The 15476-nt window shown below is 45.3% G+C and overlaps 1 protein-coding gene across 3 annotated transcripts in view; it reads right to left on the reverse strand.

Annotated features, from left to right (window-relative positions):
- Positions 1–15476, reverse strand: part of LOC124040955 (glypican-5-like) — a 336316-nt gene that overhangs the window by 61116 nt on the left and 259724 nt on the right. For all 3 annotated transcript variants that reach the window (XM_046358084.1, XM_046358083.1, XM_046358085.1), the window contains one exon: positions 14163–14283. In XM_046358084.1, coding sequence (XP_046214040.1) covers positions 14163–14283 — 121 coding nt within the window. The remainder of the gene's footprint in view (positions 1–14162; positions 14284–15476) is intronic.

Genomic DNA, 15476 nt, shown 5'->3' on the forward strand with positions numbered 1-15476 from the left:
ATGGCTACCATGACCCACCCCCCTTTACATCCCTCTCTCTCAATTTCCATCCCTGTTTTCTCCAGGAACATTCTGGAGGAGTGTGTGTGTGTGTGTGTTTATCCTATTCACACTGAAGACAGCGTTTCCAGGAGTTACCAATCCCCTAAATGGTGAGGGGGAGAGATGCTGACTCACTGTGTGTCTGTGTGCGTGTGTCTCTGTGTGTGCATGTGTGTGCATGTGTGTGCATGTGTGTGCATGTGTGTGCGTGTGTGCGTGTGTGCGTGTGTGCGTGTGTGTGTGTGTGCGTGTGTGTGTGTGTGTGTGTGTGTGTGTGTGTGTGTGTGTGTGTGTGTGTGTGTGTGTGTGTACTCCAATGCACCCCAGCAGGGGGGTAAAGACACACATTCCAGTCTTATGTGAGAATATTGATATTGTGACCAGGCTCAGTGGGTAGGAGGGCAAAACAGGGCCGTGTGGTACTACTTCACAGAAAGGGGATAGAGAGCAGCACTGGGAGGGGCTTCCCACCCCACATCACAGGGTCAATGGCAGAGCAGGGAGCCAGCCAGTAGTTGTACAGATATCCTGTAGTCATGGCTGGTATTTTAACAGTGTTTGAGAGATCTGAACTGCCCACAGAATGAGTGTGTGTGTGTGTGTGTGTGTGTGTGTGTGTGTGTGTGTGTGTGTGTGTGTGTGTGTGTGTGTGTGTGTGTGTGTGTGTGTGTGTGTGTGTGTGTGTGTGTGTGTGTGTGTGTGTGTGTGTGTGTGTGTGTGTGTGTGTGTGTGTGTGTGTGTGTGTGTGTGATTAGATTTCTGGTTTGGCTCAGTAGATTAATTATGTGTAATACACTGTAATATGGCCAGAGAGCCACCAGGGACAATTTAACACCGCTACAGTAGAAAGACTTGGAGCAGGGGCAGTGTGTATGAAGGGTCTCAGAGCAGGAGTGCTGATCTGGGATCAGTCCATGTGTTTTATTTATTGTAATCTCAAAGGCCAAAATGGTCCTTAAATCAGCACTCCTACTCAGATGTTTGATACATTCGGCCCCAGAGGATAGAAGAGGGAAGCTATGGATGATTGATGTACCCACAGTGAGGGACCAGAGAGGACATTTTGCCAGGACACCGAGGTTAACACCCCTACTCTTGGGACAGGTTTCATAGGACCTTTAGTAACCACAGAAAATGAAGAGGGCCAGTTTCCCAGATATGGATTAAGCTGAAATGATCCATTGAACATGCTTTTCAGCACAGGACTAAGATTCATGTGTGTGGGAAGGCATTCCTTTAAAGATTTCAATTTGAAGGTTTAATGTCCCATCCGAAGTAGGGCAGTGTCCACGTTCCCATCATTTTCCTGGGACATTGGGGTCTCCTTAGACTGGTTCCTCCTAAAGACACTCCCTCTAATACCACTTCCAGCTACATCTGGTCTGAGTGATCTTACATCCAGGCTCTGTCCAGGCATAACTCTGCTTAGCTTCAGAGGCAACCCAGTGGTTGGGATGGCATCCATTTGTAAAGATTACCCAGATCATGAGTCTCCCCTGGCACGAGGACTGTAGTTCTGCTCCATCTCTTTGAAGAGCTGCTCCACTTGAATCATCTGGTCTAAACTAGTCCCAGTAGTGTCCTGAACGTTAAAGACTGTTTAAAGGCCATGACATCACATTGGGCCATGCATGTGAGTCATATGTCATAAGTCACCTCAGACCTTCTCAATGGTTGGGACATGTCATGGACTGTCACAGTGGAGATTTGGTGCGTGTGCCTGTGTATGTTTCAATGTCACACACAGTGAAATGCCTTTCCTGCTCCAAACCCAACCATTTTTTATTTTACCTTTATTTAAGTTAAGAACAAATTCTTATTTTCCATGACGGCCTAGGAACAGTGGGTTAACTGCCTTGTTGAGGGGCAGAACGCCAGGTCAGCTCAGGGATTCGATCTTGCAACCTTTCGGTTACTAGTCCAACGCGCTAACCACTAGGCTACCCTGCCGCCCCAATATCAATGTTGTGGAAAAAATATATAAACAAATAAATAAGCTATGTATATACAGGGTCAGTTAGTTCCAATACCATATTTACAGTGTGTGTGACTGTGTGTGACTGTGTGACTGTGTGTGTGTGTGTGTGTGTGTGTGTGTGTGTGTGTGTGTGTGTGTGTGTGTGTGTGTGTGTGTGTGTGTGTGTGTGTGTGTGTGTGTGTGTGTGTGTGTGTGTGTGTGTGTGTGTGTGTGTGTGTGTGTGTGTGTGTGTGTGTGTGTGTGTGTGTGATAATAACACATGCTCTGCTCTCTGCTGTCCTCAGCAGGCTATAGATTTCAGACCTGACTTCAAACAGAGCGTCGGTATTCCCTGAGGCCGGGATTCCAAGAGGCCCTTGACATGGAATACAGCCGGGCGGTCACTGAGGGGGTGAGGTGGGGAGGGATGGGGGGACAGTGGGGTTATGGTCGCCCCTCTGGGGGTCTCCTATTCAGACCCTAGGAAGGCTGGGAATACCAAGAGGATCTGGATCATTGCTTTTATCTCTATGCCTTTTAGAAGTGTGGCTTGATATATTGTTCTGTGGGTGGGGTGTGGTGTGTGTGTGTGTGTGAACTTTGCTAGCTCGCGTGATGAGCAAGCTTTCCTGACACCTGAAGATTTGCGCAGGTGACCCAGGTTTGAAGCTTGGTCGGTCAAACAAGTGTATGTTTGTGTGTATCTCTCTCTTCATCTGTTTCCATCAATCCCTCTCTCCCAATCGCTCTATACCTTTCCATCGATCCCTCTCTCCCTGTGCCGTTCCATCAATCCCTCTCTCCCAATTGCTCTATACCTTTCCATCGATCCCTCTCTCCCTGTGCCGTTCCATCAATCCCTCTCTCCTGATCACTCTATCCCGTTCCATCAATCCCTCTCTCCTGATCACTCTATCCCGTTCCATCAATCCCTCTCTCCCAATCGCTCTATACCTTTCCATTGATCCCTCTCTTCCAATCGCTCTATACCTTTCCATTGATCCCTCTCTCCTGATCGCTCCATCTGTAACGGTTTTCTATAGGTGAAGGAGAGTCGGACCAAACTGCAGCGTGTATATTGCGATCCATGTTTAATAAAACAACGTAACACAAATCAAATACAAACTCAACAAAACAATAAACGTAATGAAAACCGAAACAGCCTAAACTGGTGCAAACTAACATAGGATAAGGACATCAAGACACTAAGGACAATCACCCACAACACAACCAAAGAATATGGCAGCCTAAATATGGTTCCCAATCAGAGACAACGATAAACACCTGCCTCTGATTGAGAACCACTTCAGAAAGCCATAGACCTACCTAGAACACCCCACTAAGCTACAATCCCACTACAATACACACCACATACAAAAACCCATGTCACACCCTGGCCTGACCAAATAAATGAAGATAAACACAAAAATACTTCGACCAGGGCGTGACAGAACCCCCCCCCCCCCCTAAGGTGCGGACTCCCGAATGCACCTCAAAACAATAGGGAGGGTCCGGGTGGGCGTCTGTCCATGGTGGCGGCTCCGGCGCGGGACGTGGACTCCACTCAACCACTGTCTTAGTCCCTCCTCGCGTCCTTGGATTAGTCCACCCTCGCCGCCGACCATGGCCTAGTAGTCCTCACCCAGAACCCCACTAGACTGAGGAGCAGATCGGGACTGAGGGGCAGCTCGGGACTGAGGCAGCTCAGGACTGAGGGGAAGCTCGGGACTGAGGGGAAGCTCAGGAGTGAAAGGATGCTCAGGAGTGAAAGGAAGCTCAGGAGTGAGAGGAAGCTCAGGCAGGTTGATGAATCTACCAGATCCTGGCTGACTGGCAGATCCTGGTCGACTGGCGGATCCTGGCCGACTGGCAGATCCTGGCTGACTGGCAGTTCTGGCAGATCCCGGCTGACTGGCAGATCTGGAAGAGTCTGGCTGACTGGCAGATCTGGAAGAGCCTGGTTGACTGACAGATCTGGAAGATTCTGGCTGACTGGCAGATCTGGAAGAATCTGGCTGACTGGCAGATCTGGAAGATTCTGGCTGACAGGCAGATCCTGGCAGACTGGCGGATCCTTGCAGACTGGCAGCTCCTTGTAGCCTGACAGCTCTTTGCAGACTAGCAGCTCTGGCTGCTTCATGCAGACTGACAGCTCTGGCTGCTTCATGCAGACTGACAGCTCTGACTGCTCCATGCAGACTGACAGCTCTGACTGCTCCATGCAGGCTGGCAGCACCTTGCAGACTGGCAGCTCCTTGCAGACTGACAGCTCTGGATGCTCCATGCAGGCTGACAGCTCCTTGCAGACTGACAGCTCCTTGCAGACTGGCAGCTCCTTGCAGACTGGCAGCTCCTTGCAGACTGACAGCTCTGGCTGCTTCATGCAGACTGACAGCTCTGGCTGCTCCATGCAGGCTGACAGCTCTGGCTGCTCCATGCAGGCTGGCAGCACCTTGCAGACTGGCAGCTCCTTGCAGACTGGCAGCTCCTTGCAGACTGACAGCTCTGGCTGCTCCATGCAGGCTGGCAGCACCTTGCAGACTGGCAGCTCCTTGCAGACTGGCAGCTCCTTGCAGACTGACAGCTCCTTGCAGACTGACAGCTCTGGCTGCTTCATGCAGACTAACATCTCTGGCTGCTTCATGCAGACTGACAGCTCTGACTGCTCCATGCAGGTTCGCTGAACAGACAGGAGACTCCAGCAGCGCTGTAGAGGAAGAAGGCTCTAGATGTGCTGTACAGACAGGAGACTCCAGCAGCGCTGTAGAGGAGAAAGGCTCTAGATGCGCTGAACAGACAGGAGACTCCAGCAGCGCTGTAGAGGAGGAAGGCTCTGATAGCGCTAGACAGGAGGGAGACTCCGGCAGCGCAGGAGAGGAGAAAGGCTCCGACAGCGCTGGAGAGGAGAAAGGCTCCGACAGCGCTGGAGAGGCGGGAGACTCCGACAGCACAGGAGAGGAGAAAGGCTCTGATAGCGCTGAACAGGCAGGAGACTCCGGCAGCGCAGGAGAGGTGAGGCGCACCGTAGGCCTGATGCGTGGTGCTGGCACTGGGCCGAGGACACGCACAGGAAACCTGGTGCGGGGAGCTGCTTCCGGAGGGCTGGTGTGTGGAGGTGGCACAGGATGGGCTAGACCGTGAAGGCGTACTGGAGATCTTGAGAGCAGTGTTGGCACAAGACGTGCAAGGCTAGGGATGTGCACAGGAGGCCTGGTGCGTGAGACTGGCACCAACTTCACCAGCCGACTAACACACACCTCAGGACGAGTATGGAGCGCTGACCCAGGTGCCATCAAATCCCTGAGATGTTCCGTCGGGCCAATTCCATGCAAAAAGCAACAACACAGCAACTCCCTCATTTCTCTCTCCTCCAATTTCCCCATTAACCTCTTCAGACTCTAGGGGCAGTATTTCATTTTTGGATAAAAAGACGTGCCCGTTTTAAGCGCAATATTTTGTCACAAAAAGATGCTCGAATATGCATGGAATTGATAGCTTTGGAAAGAAAACACTCTGACGTTTCCAGAACTACAAATATTTTCACTGTGAGTGCCCTAGAACAAAAGCTTCAAGCAAAACCAAGATGTTTCTGCAACCAGGAAATGAACAGGATTTCTGAGGCTACGTTTTTCATTATCTCCTTATATGGCTGTGAATGCGACAGGAATGAGCCTACCCTTTCTATCGTTTCCCCAAGGGGTCTGGAGCATTGTGACGTATTTGCAGGCATATCATTGGAAGATTGACCATAATAGACTACATTTGCCAAGTGTCCGCACGGTGTCCTGCGTGGAAATTGGTGCGCAAAACTCAGCTGCTGGTATTTTTCCATGGGATTCTGAGAAAAACCATGCTTCCACGAACGGCATATCAATGAAGAGATATTTGACAAAACACCTTGAGGATTGATTCAAACAACGTTTGCCATGTTTCGGTCGATATTATGGAGTTAATTCGGAAAAAAGTTTGACGTTTAGGTGACTGAATTTTCGGTTAGTTTCGGTAGCCAAATGCGTAGTAAGAAAACGGAGCAATTTGTCCTACACAAAGAATCTTTCAGGAAAAACTGGACATCTGCTATGTAACTGAGAGTCTCCTCATTGAAACATCTGAAGTTCTTCAATGGTAAATTATTTTATTTGATTCCTTTGCTGGTTTTTGTGAATATGTTGCGTGCTAAATGCTACGCTAAATGCTAAGCTAGCCATCAACACTCTTACACAAATGATTGATTTTCTATGGTTCAAAAGCATATTTTGAAAATCTGAGATGACAGTATTGTTAAGAAAAGGCTAAGCTTGAGAGCAGGCATATTTATTTCATTTCATTTGCGATTTTTAGAAATTGTTAATGTTGCGTTATGGTAATGAGCTTGAGGCTGTAGTCACGATACCGGATCCGGGATGGCTCGGCGCAAGAGGTTAACTCCTTCACAGTCTCTGCTTCGCTCACCTCCAACACCGGCTCTGGTCTCCTCCTTGGCTCCTCACGATAAACAGGGAGAGTTGGCTCAGGTCTGACTCCTGACACTGCCACTCTCTCCCTGAGCACCCCCCCAATACATTTTTTGGGCTGACTCTCAGGCTTCCTTGCCAACCGTGATCCCTCATATCGCCGGCTCCTCTCTCCGGCTGACTCTGCTCTCCTCGCTGCCTCCATCTGTTCCACCTTTGGGCGGCTACACTCCCCTGGTTTAGCCCAGGGTCCTCTCCCGTCGAGGATTTCCTCCCATGTCCAGAAATCCTTAATACGCATCTCCTCTTTGGGCTGCTCCTGCCTGTTGACACGCTGCTTGGTCCTGTGGTGGGTGATTCTGTAACGGTTTTCTAATGGTGAAGGAGAGTCGGACCAAACTGCAGCGTGTATATTGCGATCCATGTTTAATAAAACAACGTAACACGAATCAAACACAAACTCAACAAAACAATAAACATAATGAAAACCGAAACAGCCTAAACTGGTGCAAACTAACATAGAATAAGGACATCAAGACACTAAGGACAATCACCCACAACACAACCAAAGAATATGGCTGCCTAAATATGGTTCCCAATCAGAGACAACGATAAACACCTGCCTCTGATTGAGAACCATTTCAGACAGCCATAGACCTACCTAGAACACCCCACTAAGCTACAATCCCACTACAATACGCACTACATACAAAAACCCATGTCACACCCTGGCCTGACCAAATAAATGAAGATAAACACAAAAATACTTCGACCAGGGCGTGACACCATCCCGTTCCATCAATCCCTCTCTCCTGATCACTCTATCCCGTTCCATCAATCCCTCTCTCCTGATCGCTCTATCCCGTTCCATCAATCCCTCTCTCCTGATCACTCTATCCCGTTCCATCAATCCCTTTCTCCTGATCGCTCTATCCCATTCCATCAATCCCTCTCTCCTGATTGAAGTTGGTGAGGGATATAAAAGTCTCCAACTTCAGCGATTTTTGCAATTCGTTCCAGTCACAGGCAGCAGAGAACTGGAACGAAAGGCGGCCAAATGAGGTGTTGGCTTTAGGGATGATCAGTGAGATACACCTGCTGGAGCGTGTGCTACGGATGGGTGTTGCCATCGTGACCAGTGAACTGAGATAAGGCGAAGCTTTACCTAGCATGGACTTGTAGATGACCTGGAGCCAGTGGGTCTGGCGACGAATATGTAGCGAGGGCCAGCCGACTAGAGCATACAAGTCGCAGTGGTGGGTGGTATAAGGTGCTTTAGTGACAAAACGGATGGCACTGTGATAAACTGCATCCAGTTTGCTGAGTAGAGTGTTGGAAGAAATTTTGTAGATGACATCGCCGAAGTCGAGGATCAGTAGGATAGTCAGTTTTACTAGGGTAAGTTTGGCGGCATGAGTGGAGAAGGCTTTGTTGCGGAATAGAAAGCCGACTCTTGATTTGTTTTTCGATTGGAGATGTTTGATATGAGTCTGGAAGGAGAATTTACAGTCTAGCCAGACACCTAGGTACTTATAGATGTCCACATATTCAAGGTCGGAACCATCCAGGGTGGTGATGCTGGTCAGGCGTGCGGGTGCAGGCAGCGAACGGTTGAAAAGCATGCATTTGGTTTTACTAGCGTTTAAGAGCAGTTGGAGGCCACGGAAGGAGTGTTATATGACCACTCTATCCCGTTCCATCAATCCCTCTCTCCTGATCGCTCTATCCCGTTCCATCAATCCCTCTCTCCTGATCACTCTATCCCGTTCCATCAATCCCTCTCTCCTGATCACTCTATCCCATTCCATCAATCCCTCTCTCCTGATCACTATATCCCGTTCCATCAATCCCTCTCTCCTGATCACTCTATCCCGTTCCATCAATCCCTCTCTCCTGATCACTCTATCACGTTCCATCAATCCCTTTCCTCCTGATCACTCTATCCCGTTCCATCAATCCCTCTCTCCTGATCGCTCTATCCCGTTTCCATCAATCCCTCTCTCCTGATCACTATATCCCGTTCCATCAATCCCTCTCTCCTGATCACTCTATCCCGTTCCATCAATCCCTCTCTCCTGATCGCTCTATCCCATTCCATCAATCCCTCTCTCCTGATCGCTCTATCCCGTTCCATCAATCCCTCTCTCCTGATCGCTCTATCCCGTTCCATCAATCCCTCTCTCCTGATCGCTCTATCCCGTTCCATCAATTCCTCTCTCCTGATCACTCTATCCCATTCCATCAATCCCTCTCTCCTGATCACTCCATGCCTTTCTATGATGTCTAAGTAGCATTAAATAACCACAGATGGTAAACCTCACACTAGACCAAACCGCTTATACAACTGAGATTTTAACGATTCTAAATATCAGACAGGGACCAGTGAAATCTGGATATATATTTTTATATATTTTGATATGGAGTGTTACGCCCTCACTACTATTTGCCTATTCATGAATCAAAAACCCACACAAAACTCTCAATACACACCGTACCACCACCTACCTGCTGCTCTGAGCAACAGAATATAAAGTGAATGAAAATGAAATATACGCACATCCCAAAGGTTAAGGTGTTGGAACAGACACATAAATACAAAGACAGAAAGGAGGACTCTAATACACTCCAACTGTGGTTTATTAAAACACAGGGAGTGAAACATTGTCCAGGTACGCGTCTCCAATAACCCACAGCAGGGGGTACATCCGAGATACAGATATATTTTCACAGACCTTTTAACTCCCAGTACCTCTCCAGTTGTAAAAGGAGTCAGTGAAAGTCTCATATGATCCCCTGTGGGGCTACAGTGTTTCAGAAGCACCAGATTTACAGTATAGGATAGCTCAATCATCAAGAGGAAAGAATCTGTCCCTCCCTTCAACTGGCTGTCAGCTCAACTACGGTCTATTTGTCTCATCTTGGGCCTCATGGCGTTTGAGGTTTACTGTAATAAAATGTTTAATAGCAACACAGTTATTTACTGTGGCAGATGATTTTGTTCAGTCAGTGTGACCTAGGGTTAACTATGTTTACTGTAATAAATGTTAATAACAATACAGTAATTTACTGTAGCAGATGCTTTGGTTCAGTCAGTCAGGGTTAACTATGTTTACTGTAATAAAATGTTAATAACAATACAGTAATTTACTGTAGCAGATGCTTTTGTTCAGTCAGTCAGGGTTAACTATGTTTACTGTAATAAAATGTTAATAACAATACAGTAATTTACTGTAGCAGATGCTTTTGTTCAGCCAGTCAGGGTTAACTATGTTTACTGTAATAAAATGTTAATAACAATACAGTAATTTACTGTAGCAGATGCTTTTGTTCAGTCAGTCAGGGTTAACTATGTTTACTGTAATAAAATGTTAATAACAATACAGTAATTTACTGTAGCAGATGCTTTTGTTCAGTCAGTCAGGGTTAACTATGTTTACTGTAATAAAATGTTAATAACAATACAGTAATTTACTGTAGCAGATGCTTTTGTTCAGTCAGTCAGGGTTAACTATGTTTACTGTAATAAAATTTTAATAACAATACAGTAATTTACTGTAGCAGATGCTTTTGTTCAGTCAGTCAGGGTTAACTATGTTTACTGTAATAAAATGTTAATAACAATACAGTAATTTACTGTAGCAGATGCTTTTGTTCAGCCAGTCAGGGTTAACTATGTTTACTGTAATAAAATGTTAATAACAATACAGTAATTTACTGTAGCAGATGCTTTTGTTCAGTCAGTCAGGGTTAACTATGTTTACTGTAATAAAATGTTAATAACAATACAGTAATTTACTGTAGCAGATGCTTTTGTTCAGTCAGTCAGGGTTAACTATGTTTACTGTAATAAAATGTTAATAACAATACAGTAATTTACTGTAGCAGATGCTTTTGTTCAGTCAGTCAGGGTTAACTATGTTTACTGTAATAAATGTTAATAACAATACAGTAATTTACTGTAGCAGATGCTTTTGTTCAGCCAGTCAGGGTTAACTATGTTTACTGTAATAAAATGTTAATAACAATACAGTAATTTACTGTAGCAGATGCTTTTGTTCAGTCAGTCAGGGTTAACTATGTTTACTGTAATAACATGTTAATAACAATACAGTAATTTACAGTAGCAGATGCTTTTGTTCAGTCAGTCAGGGTTAACTATGTTTACTGTAATAAAATGTTAATAACAATACAGTAATTTACTGTAGCAGATACTTTTGTTCAGTCAGTCAGGGTTAACTATGTTTACTGTAATAAAATGTTAATAACAATACAGTAATTTACTGTAGCAGATGCTTTGGTTCAGTCAGTCAGGGTTAACTATGTTTACTGTAATAAAATGTTAATAACAATACAGTAATTTACTGTAGCAGATGCTTTTGTTCAGTCAGTCAGGGTTAACTATGTTTACTGTAATAAAATGTTAATAACAATACAGTAATTTACTGTAGCAGATGCTTTTGTTCAGTCAGTCAGGGTTAACTATGTTTACTGTAATAAAATGTTAATAACAATACAGTAATTTACTGTAGCAGATGCTTTTGTTCAGCCAGTCAGGGTTAACTATGTTTAACCTATACATGTACAGCATATGGGCCATGCAACAATTAAAGGCAAAACGATGATGGTATTGCAAGCACCATGCTCCAATCAACTGTGCAACTACATGACAAAATATCTGTGATATGTTACAGTGAGTACAGATCCAATACAGAGTAGGCCAGGCTAGTAGTCTAGTAATGAATCATAGAGTTAACAGACCTCTCCTTATCGTGTCAGAGGCTTGGAGCCAATACACTGATGTATCCCATCGTTACATTCCAGGAAAGTCACTAAGCACAGCTTTCATCAACCTCACTCATCTCATTTCTTCACTGTGTGTGTGTGTGTGTGTGTGTGTGTGTGTGTGTGTGTGTGTGTGTGTGTGTGTGTGTGTGTGTGTGTGTGTGTGTGTGTGTGTGTGTGTGTGTGTGTGTGTGTGTGTGTGTGTGTGTGTGTGTGTGTGTGTGTGTGGGGAGGGAGACACATTAACATTGTAATGCTGCTATAGGGGAAAGAGAGCATTGTGATTGCATCTCCACCCAAAAACAGCTGGGCTGGTGGTCTGCAATCAGAACTCGCCCTCTCAGAGCTCCTTCCAGTAGACATGAGCTGTATTTACTGTCAGGGTAGAGGGGAGGAGAAAGGGATGAGAAGAGAGAGAGAAGAGAAGGGGAGATGATCCTCAGAGAGAGAGGGGGGAGGGAAAGAGCGAGAGAGCGAGGAGGACTGGAGTGGGCGAGGCTTTTCATGGACCTTTTTATGTGGGGTCAGGCGATTAGAAGGCTTAGAGCTCGTCTCTGCCGGCGCGGACGCTCCTCCGAGAGAGCGTGTGGTGTGTGTAAATGAGAGTGAATGGCACAGTGTGTGTGTGTGTGATAGTGTGTAATAGTGTATGTGTGTGTATGTGTATGTGCCTGTGCGTAGTACCTTACAACTTATCCTCCCCACCCTTCGCCAGGTCATGGCAGTGCCAGTGTAACACTAAGCTCTTGTATGGAGTATAACAGTGTGTGTATCAGTACCCTGGTGCCAGCAGTGCCAGTGTAACACTAAGCTCTTGTATGGAGTATGACAGTGTGTGTATCAGTACCCTGGTGCCAGCAGTGCCAGTGTAACACTAAGCTCTTGTATGGAGTATGACAGTGTGTGTATCAGTACCCTGGTGCCAGCAGTGCCAGTGTAACACTAAGCTCTTGTATGGAGTATGACAGTGTGTGTATCAGTACCCTGGTGCCAGCAGTGCCCCCTGTGATACCAACTCTGTGGGCTCTACTAGGAGAATGTCATGTGGCTGTATGAAGATCAAAGACACTGTCACTTCACAACACCACTCCGTACAATCTTCTTAACATGCACACGAACACGCATGCACGCACGCAGACACACACACACACACATGCGTGTGTGTGTCTGTGTGAAAACCCGTGTGTTCCATTCCCTAATTTGTGTGTGTCCGCTCCTGCATGAGTGTGTGTATGTGCATGCGTGTGTGTGTGTGTGTGTGTTGTGTGCAGACGCATGTGTGTCTGTTCCCCCATCTTCTGTGTGTTTATCCAGTGAATCCTGGACAGTAGCTATGGGCAGATTAAAACAGTTTGCCACTCTGGGTGACCCTGTCTGTGCTCTTATCTGAAGTAAACACTGAAGTCCAGCACCTCTCTCTCTCTCTATCTTTTTCTCTCACTATCAAGGTATAATTGAATATCTTTAAATGTCAACAGCATCACGTCTCCATTATGGGTTGCCATGGCAATGACCCCTCACCACCCCAGAATGCATTGCAGGAGGGAGTCACCATTGTCAATCAGAGGAGACATCAGTAATCTCTCAGCAACAGGAGGATGGACAGACAAGTGGAGACAGAAAGGAAGAACAAGAGAGAGAGAAAATGAGAGGAGATATGATGGATGGTAAGGAAGTAAGAAAGAGGGGAGAGAGAGAGAGAGAGGGGAGAGGAACACAGAGAGTGAGAGAAAAGATAGAGAGAGGTGTAAACAGACGAGGAGAGAGAGGGAGAGTGTTAGAAAGAGAATGAGAAAGGAGGGGACAAAGTGAGGGAGGAAGAAAGAGATAAAAAGAGATGGCCAGTGTGAGTACTACCTGAGGGTATAATATGCAGGGCCACAAAAGGCAGCAGTGAAACAGAATCTGTCCCCTCAAATGGCCCCTAAGGACCCCTGGGCAATAGGCTTTTATACCCGGGCCCTTTCAGGACCTAATCCTCATCTACATAACAACGGTGTCACTTTGAAGCTGCACTGTGTCATCTCCGCCTGGCCGTCACTCACTGCTGGCCTTTTGCTCTATGTGTGTCGCTCTCTCTGTCTATCTCACTGTCTCTTATTACCTCTCTCTCTCTCTCGCCGTCTCTCTTTCCCTCTCTCTCATTTATCGTTTGCTCTTACAACAATCTTGGTATGAGAGAGAAACACAGGAAAGCAGAGGTCAGCTAACAAAATACAACTATGCCTCAGATGTCATGTTATGGTGTGTTCAATATTCAAATAACAGGATCAAACGTAGTGACACGGACTAGGTACAGTAAAGCCAGAACCAATCCAATAAGACCAAACTGTTTTCTCCAGTTTTACCTATAATAAACAAGATCCGAACTGTCCAATATACGGTAATACAGTATGTAAGCTAGGATAATAAAGCATATAGAAAACAGCAGATTGTAGCATCTGCATCAAGTTTCATACATCCCTCCTCTTCTCCTCAACAGCTGCCCTGAGGGTAGAATACAGTATGGTACAGTAGGAATCTGCTCTGTTCTCATTGTGTTGAAAGAGACATGGATCCACATCCACTGCTTTAGGCTCTCGTCCCACTTCCACAGAATATAGCTTTTCTTTGTAGGTCTGGAATCTCTAGATGACTAGTTATGCACTGTACCTTTAGACAGCGTACACTGTCTGCACATATACTAGTACCACCTTCCTAAGTACACACATGAACACACAACAAGAATATGTTTCTTTAAACGTGTAATTCTAAACCCATCCTTTCACATGCAAACGTAATGATAATTGTATAAACCTGTCAATCAACTGCCTTTGCCTTGTCTGGTCTCACCTGTATACTGTATACGCCTATAGCCAACTCAGTAGCAATACAACTTTGTGTTCGTGTAACCAAGGTAACAGCATGAGGCTGGAGGGATGGCCTACCTGGTTGAAGCGCTCCAGCCTCTCCTTGACCTCAGCCAGTTCGGGGTTAGGGCTGCGAACTTTGACCTCTGGGTTCTGCTTCTGGGCCTGGAGACCGTTCCCCACCACTCTGCCTGTGTAACTAGAGAGAGATAGAGAATGAGGATGGGGAGAGAAGGAGAGGTTGAATTGATCATTGAGTTGTTGAACGTAGGCAATAAAAACAGCGACATTGCATCACATCACAATCTGGATTATATGTCAAACAACCAACACTCATTCAATATGTATCAAAACCCGTATTTAATATGCATCAATAATCAATACCCTCCTTCAATATGTATCAAAACCCGTATTTAATATGCATCAATAATCAATACCCTCATTCAATATGTATCAAAACCCGTATTTAATATGCATCAATAATCAATACCCTCCTTCAATATGCATCAAAACCCTGCTACAATATGTATCAAAACCCGTATTTAATATGCATCAATAATCAATACCCTCCTTCAATATGCATCAAAACCCTCCTTCAATATGCATCAAAACCCTGCTACAATATGTATCAAAACCCTCCTTCAATATGCATCAAAACCCTGCTACAATATGTATCAAAACCCGTATTTAATATGCATCAATAATCAATACCCTCCTTCAATATGCATCAAAACCCTGCTACAATATGTATCAAAACCCGTATTTAATATGCATCAATAATCAATACCCTCCTTCAATATGCATCAAAACCCTGCTACAATATGTATCAAAACCCGTATTTAATATGCATCAATAATCAATACCCTCCTTCAATATGCATCAAAACCCTGCTACAATATGCATCAAAACCCTGCTACAATATGTATCAAAACCCTCCTTCAATATGTATCAAAACCCTGCTACAATATGTATCAAAACCCTACTACAATATGCATCAAAACCCTGCTACAATATGTATCAAAACCCTACTACAATATGCATCAAAACCCTGCTACAATATGCATCAAAACCCTCCTTCAATACGTATCAAAACCCTGCTACAATATGCATCAAACCCCTCCTTCAATATGCATCAAAACCCTGCTACAATATGCATCAAAACCCTCCTTCAACATTCATCAAAAACCTCCTTCAATATGCATCAAAACCCTCATTCAATATGCATCAAAACCCTGCTACAATATGTATCAAACCCCAAACATTCAATATATATCAAACCCCAAACATTCAATATCAAAACCCTGCTACAATATGCATCAAAACCCTGCTACAATATGCATCAAAACACTCCTTCAATATGTATCAAAACCCTCATTCAACATGTATCAAACC

This window comes from Oncorhynchus gorbuscha, linkage group LG08, assembly GCF_021184085.1.
Source record: "Oncorhynchus gorbuscha isolate QuinsamMale2020 ecotype Even-year linkage group LG08, OgorEven_v1.0, whole genome shotgun sequence".
Classification (NCBI taxonomy): domain Eukaryota; kingdom Metazoa; phylum Chordata; class Actinopteri; order Salmoniformes; family Salmonidae; genus Oncorhynchus; species Oncorhynchus gorbuscha.